The sequence below is a fragment of the Symphalangus syndactylus genome, chromosome 13 (genome assembly GCF_028878055.3).
Source record: "Symphalangus syndactylus isolate Jambi chromosome 13, NHGRI_mSymSyn1-v2.1_pri, whole genome shotgun sequence".
Classification (NCBI taxonomy): Eukaryota; Metazoa; Chordata; class Mammalia; order Primates; family Hylobatidae; genus Symphalangus; species Symphalangus syndactylus.
This window is the reverse complement of record NC_072435.2, coordinates 56,701,674-56,714,262: the sequence shown is the minus strand read 5'-3', so window position 1 is coordinate 56,714,262 and position 12,589 is coordinate 56,701,674. Positions and strand designations below refer to the sequence as shown.

General features: G+C 45.3%; 1 protein-coding gene across 4 annotated transcripts in view; it reads right to left on the bottom strand.

Moving 5' to 3' along the window:
• Nucleotides 1-12,589, bottom strand: part of GPATCH1 (G-patch domain containing 1) — a 50,658-nt gene that overhangs the window by 9,379 nt on the left and 28,690 nt on the right. For all 4 annotated transcript variants that reach the window (XM_055236182.2, XM_063614054.1, XM_063614056.1 and 1 more), the window contains exons 11-17: nt 9,656-9,955; nt 7,764-7,942; nt 7,051-7,178; nt 5,475-5,611; nt 4,956-5,122; nt 1,662-1,878; nt 458-565 (exon numbers count right to left, since the gene is read on the bottom strand). In XM_055236182.2, coding sequence (XP_055092157.1) covers nt 458-565; nt 1,662-1,878; nt 4,956-5,122; nt 5,475-5,611; nt 7,051-7,178; nt 7,764-7,942; nt 9,656-9,955 — 1,236 coding nt within the window. The remainder of the gene's footprint in view (nt 1-457; nt 566-1,661; nt 1,879-4,955; nt 5,123-5,474; nt 5,612-7,050; nt 7,179-7,763; nt 7,943-9,655; nt 9,956-12,589) is intronic.

Here is a 12,589-nt window from a genome sequence, read left to right as displayed (position 1 = left end):
ATATTCTTATAAAATTTTATAATTTTTATAAAAATTATAGTAGAGACAGGCTTTCACCAAATTCGCCAGGGTGGTCTCAAACTCCTGACCTCAAGCGATCCGCCCACCTCGGCCTCCCAAAGTGCTGGGATAACAGGCATGAGCCACTGTGCCTGGCCAGCCTCTTTTTCTTTAAGCTCTGTTGGGAAACTTATATTTCTATAACAAAAATTAAGATACTTAGGACCCTCCTGTAAACATGTGGCAGGTAAGGAAATCAAGTTTGGAGATCTCTGAAGCTGTACAGAAACAACTATCATTTCAGGCACTAGGTGGAGACAACGGGTTTAAAACGTGACTGAAAACACATACACCAGAAGCAAGCACGTATGTTTGGTGGGCTCTAAGTCACACTGTCCCCATCTCAGGGCAATCACACACTGATAAAAACGGGCGAACCAAAGGCCTCTGCACTCACTGGGGCAGAAGACGGGAGGCAGCCGCGGGCCGAACTCTTCTCTTTCATCTATCTGCATCTTTTGTATCAGGAAGGAAGGTGGTGGCTCCTGGGGTGCTGGCACAAGAGCTGAAAAACAGTGGGGTGTTCATGTCATTTGTCTGCCCCAAGTTAATTTCTCTGAGTCTTTCATTCATGTCTTTTGCCACCAGATAACATATGCTTGCCCACACCACTTCACTCCTGCCAGGTGCTAAGGATGCAGCAGTGAACACGCAGACCCCGGTGCTGCCCTTGTGAACTCTGGAGCTGGATGTCAGTCACATGAGGGCGCCTGCAACCAAGGGCACCAATGGCTGAGGTACAGGGTGCCTAGTGCACCTGTAGGCACATAGCCTAGCGCCCCTAAGACCTGAAAACTAGAAATGTGTCCCCAAGAAAGGACCATCTGAGAAGGAAAAAACTCACAAACCATCAGGAATGTAAGACTATGTATGTCCCATCCCAGAGAACTGCGGGAGACAAGTTTCACTCAAAATAAATTATCAAAGAAAAACCTTGAAGATAAATGATCATATTCACATTAATAATCTTGTTTTTTAAACAGATTACTATATATTCAGATAGAAGAGATATAAAAATTTTAAAAGTCTACGGAGAGGCTGAGGCAGGAGAATAGTGTGAACCCGGGAGGCGGAGCTTGCAGTGAGCCGAGATTGCGCCACTGCACTCCAGCCTGGGCGACAGAGCGAGACTCTGTCTCAAAAAAAAAAAAAAAAAAAAAATTTAAAAGTCTGGAAAACTAGCCGGGCACTGGGATTATGCCTGTAATCCCAGCACTTTGGGAGGCTGAGGCGGGCGGATCACCTGAGGTCAGGAGTTAGAGACTAGCCTGGCCAACATGCTGAAACCCCATCTGTACTAAAAATACAAAAATTAGCCAGGGCTGGTGGCACATGCCTATAGTCCCAGCTACTCAGGAGACTGAAGTGGGAGGATTGCTTGAACCTAGGAGGTGGAAGCTGCAGTGAGCCAAAGATTGCACCACTGTACTCCACCCTGGGAAGAGAGCCAAATCCTGTTTCCAAAAAAAAAAAAAAAATTATATACATATAAAAGATTACATATCATTGATTGCTAATCATTCGGGTTTAAGATTATAGAGTAAACAGAGAAGCAGCTGTCCTAGAGTCATTGTCTTTCCGAGTTTGAAATACTGACATACCGTGAGCCACAGATGATGTTTCCCCCAAGTCAGTGTCTTGGGAGCTTTGGAATTTGGCCTCCCCAGAGCCCGCCTGATCATCTTCGCTGTCATCCTGCTCATCCTCAGAGGATGAGGACTTTTCATCTGAGGAACTGGCAAAGATGGCCCTGAATAAGTCCATGGATGGGCGGCTCCCTTCTCCTTCAGACTGTGCGTCCACACCTTTGTTGACTGTCTGTATTAACAGTGAAATAAGAGTCAGGGATACAGAGGCAATGGTAAAAGGGAGGAGACATTCTAGAATACACTCCCAGACACACATATTTGTGTTCATGCTCATGTACATGGGTATCCATAGCCACACACCAGCCAACTAAACAGTGATCACTCACATAGCTTTTATTTTTGTGGTGTTTCCGAGTCAACAACTGTACAATGCGCTGATGAGGTCAAAGAAGCAAAACCAGGCCAGGCGTGGTGGCTCACCCCTGTAATCCCAGCACTTTGGGAGGCTGAGGTGGGTGGATCACAAGGTCAGGAGATTGAGACCATCCTGGCCAAAATGGTGAAACCCTGTCTCTACTAAAAGTACAAAAATTAGCTGGGCATGGTGGTGGGCGCCTGTAATCCCAGCTACTAGGATCCCCAAAAATGCAGTAGAGCACTGTGCCTCTCTTCTATTTCCAAACTCAGATTCAGGCAACTTAACAAACCCCAAACAAAATAAACTCAAAAGAATTCACACCCAGACACATCATAATCAAACTGCTAAAATCCAAAGACCAAGTAAAAATCTTGAAAGCAGCTAGGGGAAAAATCACCTCATTATGTACAGAGGAATAATAATTTGTTTTGGGGTTTTTTGAGCCAGGTTCTCACTCTGTCACCCAGGCTGGAGAGCAATGGTGCGATCATAGCTCACTGCAGTGTTCACCTCCTGGGCTCAAGTGATCCTCCCACCGTAGCCCCTTGAGTAGCTGGGACCACAAGTGCATGCCACCACACCCAACTAGTTCTTTAATTTTTTGTAAAAGATGGGGTCTCACGATGTTGCCCAGGGTAGTCTCAAACTCCTAGCCTCAAACAAGCCCCCTGCCTCAGCCTCCCAAAGTGCTGGGATTATAGATGTGAGCCACCACACCCAGCCTGAGGACAATTTGAATGGCTGAAGATTTCTCATCAGAAATCATGAAAGCCCGGAGGATGTAGCAGTTTAATTTAAAAAAAAATTATCAACCCAGAATTCTATATCCAGCAAAAACATCCTTCAGGAATGAAGACAAAATATAAGACATTCTCAGATAATGATAATTTAAGAGAATCACTTGTTGGAACTGGTCTAAAAGAAATGCTAAAGGAAGTTCCTCAGACAGAAGTGATAAGTGAGGGGAACGTGGAACTTCAAGGATGAAGAAAGAGCAACAGAAATGGAAAATATCTGATTAAAGAGAGAAGGCTATTATCTCTGCATCGGTTCTTTTAAAATATGTTTAACGACTAAAAGCAAAAATGATCACCACTGGTTGATGGCGTTTTCATTGTGTGTACATGTAATATGTAAGACAGCATAGAGGGAGGAGAATAAAAGGACCTACATAGTGCTAAAGCTTCTCCATTCTACTTGAAGTGGTAAAACATTTAATTCTTAGTATACTGTAAAAAGGTAAGTAGGTATACTATAATCCCTAGAGCAATCACTAAAAAAAAAATACTGAGAAAAAAATAGAAAAATTCAAATGGAATATAAAAATTATTCAAGTAATCCAAAAGAAGGCAGGGAAGGGGAAAAAAAGAAACAAAAAAGAGTGGGAATAAACAGAAAATATAACATCATACACCTAAATCCAAAAATATCAATGATCACATCAAATGCAAATGTTCAATATAAATTATCAAAATGTATTTTAAGAAAGATTCAGTGACATGGTGTTTATAAGAAACCCACTTTAGCCGGGCGCGATGGCTCATGCCTGTAATCCCAGCACTTTGGGAGGCTGAGGCAGGCAGATCACCTGAGGTCAAGAATTCAAGACCAGCCTGACCAACATGGAGAAACCCCATCTCTACTAAAAATACAAAATTAGCCCGGCAGGTGGTGCCTGCCTGTAATCCCAGCTACTCAGGAGGCTGAGGCAGAGGAATTGCTTGAACCCGGGAGGCAGAGCTTGCGGTGAGCTGAGACAGTGCCATTGTACTCCAGCCTGGGCAAGAAGAGTAAAACTTCATCTCAAAAAAAAAAAAAGGGAACCCACTTAAAATATAATGAAACAGATGTGTTAAAAAGAAGATGAAAAAGATATATACTACGCAAACACTAATCTAAAGAAAATTACCAGGGATAAAGATGATATTACAAAATGTTAAAAGGGTCAACTGGGCATGGTGGCTCACGCCTGTAATCCCAGCACTTCGGGAGGCTAGGGCAGGAGGATTGCTTGAGAGCAGAAGTTTGAGACCAACCTGGAAAAACATAGCAAGGCCCTTTCTCTGGAAAAAAAAAAAAAAAAAAAAAAAAAAAAAATTAGCCAGGCATGGTGGTATGTGCCCACAGTCCCAACTACTCAGGAGGCTGAGGCAGAAGGATTGCTTGAACCTGGGTGTTCGAGCCTGCAGTGAGCCATTATCACAACACTGCACTCCAGCCTGGGCACAGAGTAAAAGCCGGTGTCAAAAAAAAAAAAAAAAGATCAATTCACCAAAAAGAAATAGCAATCCTAGTTCGAGACCAGCCTGGCCAACATGGTGAAACCCCAACTCTACTAAACATACAAAAATTAGCCAGGCATGGCAGTGTGCACCTGTAGTCCCATCTACTTGGGAGGCTGAGGCAGGAGAATCACTTGAACCCGGGAGGGGAGGCAGAGCTTGCAGTGAGCTGAAATCATGCCACTGCACTCCAGCCTGGGGGACAGATCAAGACTCCATCTCAAAAAAAAAAAAAAAGAGAGAAATAGCAATCCTAAATGTATATGCACCTAAGAAGTGCACTTCAAAATACATAAGGCAAAAATAACTTTGGAATACAGTTTGACAGTTTCTTATAACATTAAATATACACGTACATATTTTCCAGGATTCCCACTACTAGGTTCGTACTCTAGAGAAATGAAAACTTATATTCACACAAAAACCTGCACATGAATGCTCCCAGCAGCTTTACTTGTTATAGCCAAAAGTTAGAAACAAGCCAAATGGGGAAATGGATCAATAGTTGGCTGCCTCTGCTGGTGAGTCACGAGGAGAAAGTATCACCAAAGAGAAAAGCAAGGGCCACACTCAGCGTGGCAAAGAGAATCTGGAAGCCCCAAATACCTGATTTGCGGATGATTCTGGTGCGCGCTTTTCCTCTTTGTTTACTAAGGGGCTGGACTCTTGTTTAGGTGGCCCGGCTTTTGATCTAGCCAAACTTAAAAATTCACTAATGGAATCTTCTTTCTTTTCGTGTTTAGAGGTATCCCATCTGGATGGTTTTCCTGATTCTGAAAGGTAGGACATAGATATAACTCCAGCATTACCAAGGAAAAAGCAAGTTCTTCACCACTGCTCTTTCATTCACTCAGAATGTCAGCATGTCTACTATGGGGTGGCCTGGCATTGTGCGGGGTCCTGGGGAGGTAGGTGGCAGAGGCAGAGACAGAGCCCCAACCCCAAAGACTAAACATCTGGACCATTACAACATGAGCTAAGTTATTAGTAAGAGCAATTCCCTCAACAGAGGGCGAATATGCACCATTCATATTGTTAGGACTAAACTACCCTTTAACTCTGTCTTCCTACAGGCTAGGGGTTGAGGCCCTGGTCAATCAGAGAGCCCGGGGACGCCCTACTCACTGTCAGGACCTTGGTGCTGTGATACTTTTTCACTTGATGCTTGAGTGGTGGGCAAGGAAGCTGTCTCTGGGAGCGTCAGAAAGTTGAAGACTGAGTACTTGTCACGCTTCACTCGTGGTAAGCCAACTAAAGTTGAACTGGGAATTGAAAAAAGAATCATTTTAGTAATAACCAGTAGGATAAAATCTACCTCCTGAGAAGCTTTCCAACTCAAGTTTTCCACCTCTTCTGCATGACTAAAAAGTCTCCTAAGATGCTTTCACTTCTCAAAGCAGTTCGAGAATCTGGGTGACTGACTTTAGGTCCCATGAGTTTTTCCTTATTATGATAAGGACAAGAATTTAACTTTGAAAATGGATTTCCATTAAGGAAAAGTTCCACTGATAAAAATATACCTAAAGTTTCTGACAGTCTCTGGTTTGACTACATATGCTATCTTTTGTTTTTTTTTTTTTTTGAGACGGAGTCTCACTCTGTCGCCCAGGCTGGAGTGCAGTGGCGCAATCTCAGCTCACTGCAAGCTCCGCCTCCCAGGTTCACGCCATTCTCCTGCCTCAGCCTGTCCAAGTAGCTGGGACTACAGGCGCCCGCCACTACGCCCGGCTAATTTTTTGTATTTTTAGTAGAGACGGGGTTTCACCGTGGTCTCGATCTCCTGACCTCGTGATCCACCCGCCTCGGCCTCCCAAAGTGCTGGGATTACAAGCATGAGCCACCGCGCCCGGCTTATCTTTTTGTTTTGTTTTTTTTCTCTTGAGATTGAGTCTCGCTTTGTCACCCAGGCTAGAGTGCAGTGGCACAATCTTGGCTCACTGCAACCTCTGCCTCCCAGGTTCAAGCAATTCTCCTGCATCAGCCTCCCAAATAGCTGGGACTATAGGCGCGCACCACCATGCCTGGTTAATTTTTTGTATTTTTAGTAGAGACGGGGTTTCACCATGTTGGCCAGGCTGGTCTCGAACTCCTGACCTCAAGTGATCTGCCTGCCTCAGTCTCCCAAAATACAGGGATTACAGGCGTAAGCCATTGCACCCGGCCTACTATCTTGAAGTGTTCTGTTTGTTCGTTTGATTTTTTTAGAGATGGGGTCTTACTATGTTACCCAGGCTGGCCTCGAACTCCTGGGCTCAAGCGATCCTCCTGCCTTGGCATCCCAAGCTAGGATTACAAGTGTGCACCACCACACCCCACCTCTTGAAGTGTTATTAATCAAATAAGAAAGTGTTTAACTTTTATAATGATAATTAAAAAACATAAGTAACATTATAAATGTAAACCACATGAGCAGCAATAACAAGGTGGCAAATAAGAGAGGCATAATGCTTTTGTAACTTGACATATCTGAGTTTCATAGCTTCAATATGGAATAAAGTTTGCTATCCAGATTTTGTTTTAGTAACAAATTATAGAAGTAATTTATCAAAGCAAATCTATAAAATGTGTAGATTTGTATATCCAGGGATATGTAAATAAGTTCATGTCGAAAAAATAAGAATTTATATGAGTATGTAACGGGAAAATTAGCTTTAATATCAAGAATACATTTTGTACTGATGTAAAGGTTTATCCAACTTACTCTGGATAAGGGTCAGGGACATTAAATCTCTTACATAGAAGCTTGTCAGGGTGCCACTCAAACGTGTCTCGGGTGAGCTTCCCAAACATCTTCATCTTCACGGCTGACTGCTTGTGCCCGACATCATTCTGGGAAAAGACATGCATTCTGTTTCATCAAGTGGCCGCACCATTGACCTGACTGCTCTCCCATTTAAAATTTTCAAGCAATCTTCTAGAACTGCGAAAAAAGTTTGTGTTATAACATTTATGCTCCAGTACATTGGAAACTAAGGCATAAAATGGTTTCTTATTCTCCTATACCATGTATATTTTCATCTTCTCACCAAGGGATTAAAAATATTTGGCTCGGCTGGGCATGGTGGCTCATGCCTGTAATCCTAGCACTTTGGGAGGCTGAGGCAGGTGGATCACCTGAGGTCAGGAGTTCAAGACCAGCCTGGCCAATATGGCAAAACCCATTTCTACTAAAAATACAAAAATTAGATGGGTGTGGTGGCGAGCACCTGTAATCCCAGCTACTTGGGAGGCTGAGGCAGAAGAATCGCTTGAACTCAGGAAGTGGAGGCTGCAGTGAGCCGAGATCGCACCACTGCACTTTAGCTTGAGCGACAGAGAGAGACTCTGTCTCAAAAAAAAAAAGAAAAAACAATTTTGGCTAGGCAGTGCTTTAATATTAAAGTTCACCAGGTAAGGGACATGATGACAACAGACCTCTTGGTCTCGAGGGACTTCAACCTGATCTGAGTCATCCTCCTCCTTGGCGTGAGTGAACCTGGAGGACAAGGTCGAATGGGAAGACACGTACAGCAGGGCCGCCCGGGCAAACTCATCCCGCTCGCGGCCTCGCTCCCACTCTGTCATGCTGGGGTCCAGACAGCGTTCCAGAGCATCTGCGGGGCAGAGAACAAGAAGCAGCTTCACTTTTCAGAAAAACATGGGGCTTACAAGAGAACATCTGCTGGGCACCACTGTATCCCTGTATATTTCATAAGTCCTTATCCTTGTTTTTATCACTATGGTAATGGCGAGGTATTTGGCAGGTAATATTGCTCTTTCCTTCAAAATTGTGCTTTTTAAAAAAAAAATTTAGGCCAGGCGCAGTTGTTCACGCCTATAATCCCAGCACTTTGGGAGGTCTAGGCGGGTGGGTCACCTGAGGTCAGGAGTTCGGGACCAGCCTGGCCAACATGGTGAAACCCCGTCTCTCGCTTTTTTTTTTCCCCTGAGATGGAGTCTCGCTCAGTCTCCCAGGCTGGAGTGCAGTGGCACGATCTCCACTCACTGCAAGCTCCGCCTCCCACGTTCACACCATTCTCCTGCCTCAGCCTCCCGAGTAGCTGGGACTATAGGCGCCCGCCACCACGCCCGGCTAATTTTTTGTATTTTTAGTAGAGACGGGAAACAAAAAATTAGCCAGGCGTGGTGGCGCACACCTATAATCCCAGCTGCTTAGAAGGCTGAGGCAGGATAATCACTTGAACCTGGGAGGTGGAGGTTGCAATGAGCCAAGATCCTGCCACTGCACTCCAGCCTGGGCAACAGGGCAAGACTCCGTTCAAAAAAATAAATAAAAAATTACGTATGTATATATAAAAAATATATATTTTATATATATATGTATGTATATATATATATGTATGTGTGTATATATATATATATGTATTTTTTTTTTGTAGAGGCAGGATCTCACTATGTTGCCCAGGCTGGTCTTGAACTTCTAGGCTCAAGTGATCCTCATCTCAGCCTCCCAAAGTACTGGGATTACAGGCATGAGCCACCATCCCCAGCCAAAATGATGCTTTTATTGAATTCTGTCTACCAAACATAACAGAGAAAACCATTTGAGAGGCTAATGGTTGGTTAAATCTTCAGCAGTAAGGAACTTGTCACCACTCCCAGGCAATGATAAGTTCACCTTAACCACATCCCTATGTTTTGGCAGAAAAACAGTCTTTCACTAACCTTTTTTTTTTTTTTTTAAATAAATAAACATTAGTGATGTAGGTTCTTAGTAGAAAGTTAAGGCACAGTAAATAGACTTTACATTCCGCAAAGATCTGTTTTTAAAAAACAACCCTGTAATTTACTGATAACCTCTCACGAGGACTATTGCATACAACAGCAACCCCTTTCCTCATTCTTGCCCTGTTTACTTCACAGATCACAAAGTGATTGTTTTCCCTTTGTAACGGTTCAATAGCTAACTATTGTTTTAAGTCAAATTTTAGACTATGAGTCAGGAGTGGATGGTTAGGATCTTCGGATGAGGTGGAAGATGATGTTGATATGAAATGTGAATGCAATGCTTGTAGCAGTCAAGCACTTGCAAACACCAAACGGCCTGTAAGCACCGGCCACCGCAAGCTGTGTTCTCTACTTAAACAGCTAGCTTTGGCCTGAGATATGGAGGAACATAAGCCAACTGTTCTTGCTTTCTGAGGTCAAGAGCCAAGGGCTGAAACCTTTGCACTATTTGCAGCAGGATAAAGCAAAAACACTGACAGAACGGGATACCTCAACTGTAAATATGGGTCTAGGATGAGAACAGTGAGAACATGACCCCGCCCTGGCTGAGATATGGGACACTCAGGCCCAGCACCCACCTTTCTGACCCTGTTTCATGTGTACTAAGAACTCTTCGTATCGCTTTTGCTTTTCCGGATCTTTGGCGAAAGGCTTGAAGTTGCTGGCTTTTAGGGTGGCCGTCCCACCACCTAATGCCGTGTGCCAAGAGCACTGCCCAGCAGCCGCTGCAGGGGAGGGCTGGGCTCTGCTGCTCTGAGCGTTCTGGGCCAGACTCCTGGCCTTGAACTGAGCTGCTTTCAGGTCAGTTGCCTGCTTCATTTCTTTGATTCTCTCTTTATCTTTTTGGGACAGAAATTCTAACACTGAAGTAGCTGAACCTAAATAAAAACAGTAATTAGAAGAGATGAAAAGAGTCATAAGACAACCACATTTACGTTTCTCTGTACATACATTTCAATATCACAAATTTACATCATTGGGGATGAGTATTTTATGTTTAGTGTTTCATTTATATTCATATATCCCTGTGGACTAGACAGTGATAAAAAATGAGATTCTTATTATTATATATTTTTTTCTTTTTGGATGGAGTCTCACTCTATTGCCCAGCCTGGAGTGCAGTGGCACGATCTCAGCTCACTGCAACCTCCCGGGTTCAAGCGATTCTCCTGTCTCATCCCCCCAAGTAGCCGGGACTACAGGCATGTGCCACAATGCCTAGCTAATTTTTTGTATTTTTAGTAGAGGCAGGGTTTCATCGTGTTGGCCAGGCTGGTCTCGAACTCCTGACCTCAGGTGATCCACCCGCCTCAGCCTCCCAAAGTGCTGGGATTACAGGCGTGAGCCACCATGCCCGGCCGATTCCTATGTTTTTTTTTGAGACATGGTCTCGCTCTGTCACCTGGACTGCAGTACAGTGGTGTGATCATGGCTCACTGCAACCTCCACCTCTCGGGCTCAAGTGATCCTCCCACCTCAGCCTCCTGAGGAGCTGGGACCACAGGCACACACCACCATGCCTGGCTACTTTTTGTATTTTTTGTAGAGACAGGATTTCGCCATGTTTCCCAAGCTGGTCTCAACTCCTGGGCTCAAGAGATCATCCCACCTCGGCCTCCCAAAGTTCTGGGACTACAGGCACAAGCCACTGTGCCCAGCCAAGATTCCTGTTTTATAGTCAGCAAAAATGGAAGTTAACACATGCACACTTACAGGGCACGTGAGTGATCCCAGGTTGGGGAACCTGACATTCCCGGCTCCAGACCTGCAGTCTGCCACCACTAGCCCTGGTTCCAAGCACAGCTCCCCAGCAAGCCCTCACTAACTGCACAAACACTCATGGGTGCCAACTCCACACCAGGACCTGGCCCAGGAGCTTGGAGGGCAGTGCAGACAGGAAAGAAGCCAAGGAGCAATACACTGGCCCTCAATAGAGGAGGGCTATGAAAAAAACAGGACGATGTGACTGAGGGGGGCTTGCGTGAGCAGGCTGGTAGAGGGGGCAGACATAACCAGCTTTTATGGTGTTCGGGGAAGGCTGGAAGAAGATAACATTAGAGATAAGTCATAAGCTAAAAAAAAAAAAAAGAGCCAGATTCACAAAAATATGAGGGAAGAACAGAAAGGGAGGTACAGCAAACACAAAGGCCCTTAGGCAGTGTCATGGGTGACAGCGTGTTCAAGGGGAGGAAAGGAGGAGGAGGAAGCCACACTGCGGGAGGGTAAGGGAAGGTGGTGGATGGTGCAGCCTGAAAGGCGGGCAAGGGCGGGGCTGCACAGGGCCTCGTGGGGAGCCTGGAGGTTTCTGTAGGTGGGAGAGGTGCTGGCTGGTATAGTAGGCCTCATCCAGCTGCTGGTGAGGGGAAGAGACTGCAGGGGAATGGACGGGAAACAAGGAGACCACCACCGAGACTGCAGCAATGGTCCAGGTGGAGGGGCGGGGCTCAGACGCGGGAGGCCAGGGAAATGCACCTGAGTAGTGGAGGGAACCCCCACACATGTGGGTAGAGCCAGGAGGACTCACTGAGGGCCGGGGAGGGTCAGGGAGGATGGCAGAGGACCGAAAAGAGAGGAGCTAAGAATTAGGCCTCCCGGGAGAGGGGGGAGGGATAGCATTAGGAGATATACCTTATGTAAATGACGAGTTAATGGGTGCAGCACACCAACATGGCACATGTATACATATGTGACAAACCTGCACGTTGTGCACATGTACCCTAGAACTTAAAGTATAATAAAAAAAATAAAAATTGGCTGGGCACAGTGGCTCATGCCTGTAATCCCAGCACTTTGGGAGGCCGAGGCAGGCGGATCACAAGGTCAGGAGATCGAGACCATCCTGGTTAACACGGTGAAACCCTGTCTCTACTAAAAATACAAAAATTTAGCCGGGCATGGTGGCGGCCGCCTGTAGTCCCAGCTACTCAGGAGGCTGAGGCAGGAGAATGGCGTGAACCCGGGAGGCGGAGCTTGCAGTGAGCCAAGATCGCGCCACTGCACTCCAGTCTAGGCAACAGAGCGAGACTCCGTCTCAAAAAAAAAATAAATTAAAATTAAAAATTAAAAATTAAAAAAAGAATTAGGCCTCCTATATCCTGGTCCGAGCAGTGGATCACGGTGGCACCATTTCCTGAGATGAGAAGACATAGATGAGGAAGTGCAGTGTGTGATGGGGGTGGGGAACCAAGGGTTCTGTTTGCCAATTATACGAGACACCTATTGGGTTCCCCATGGCAGTGAGGCCTGAGCCCCTAAGAGTTCAAGTCCACCTCTCATGGTGGGTCTTTTCTGCTGCACCCTGCAGGGGATTCTCCATGTCTTTCCAGACTTTCAGACGCATTCATCCCTTTCAGACTTTCATCCCTTTCAGACTTTCGGGAGAAGAGTTACACAATGCAATCCCCAGGAGGAAGAAAACATACTCTCCCAGGCTGTGCAGAGAAGGGGAAGGCACCTTAACCACATTCCCTGATAATTATCACAAGTCTGAAAACAGCTGAGCTTACAACAAA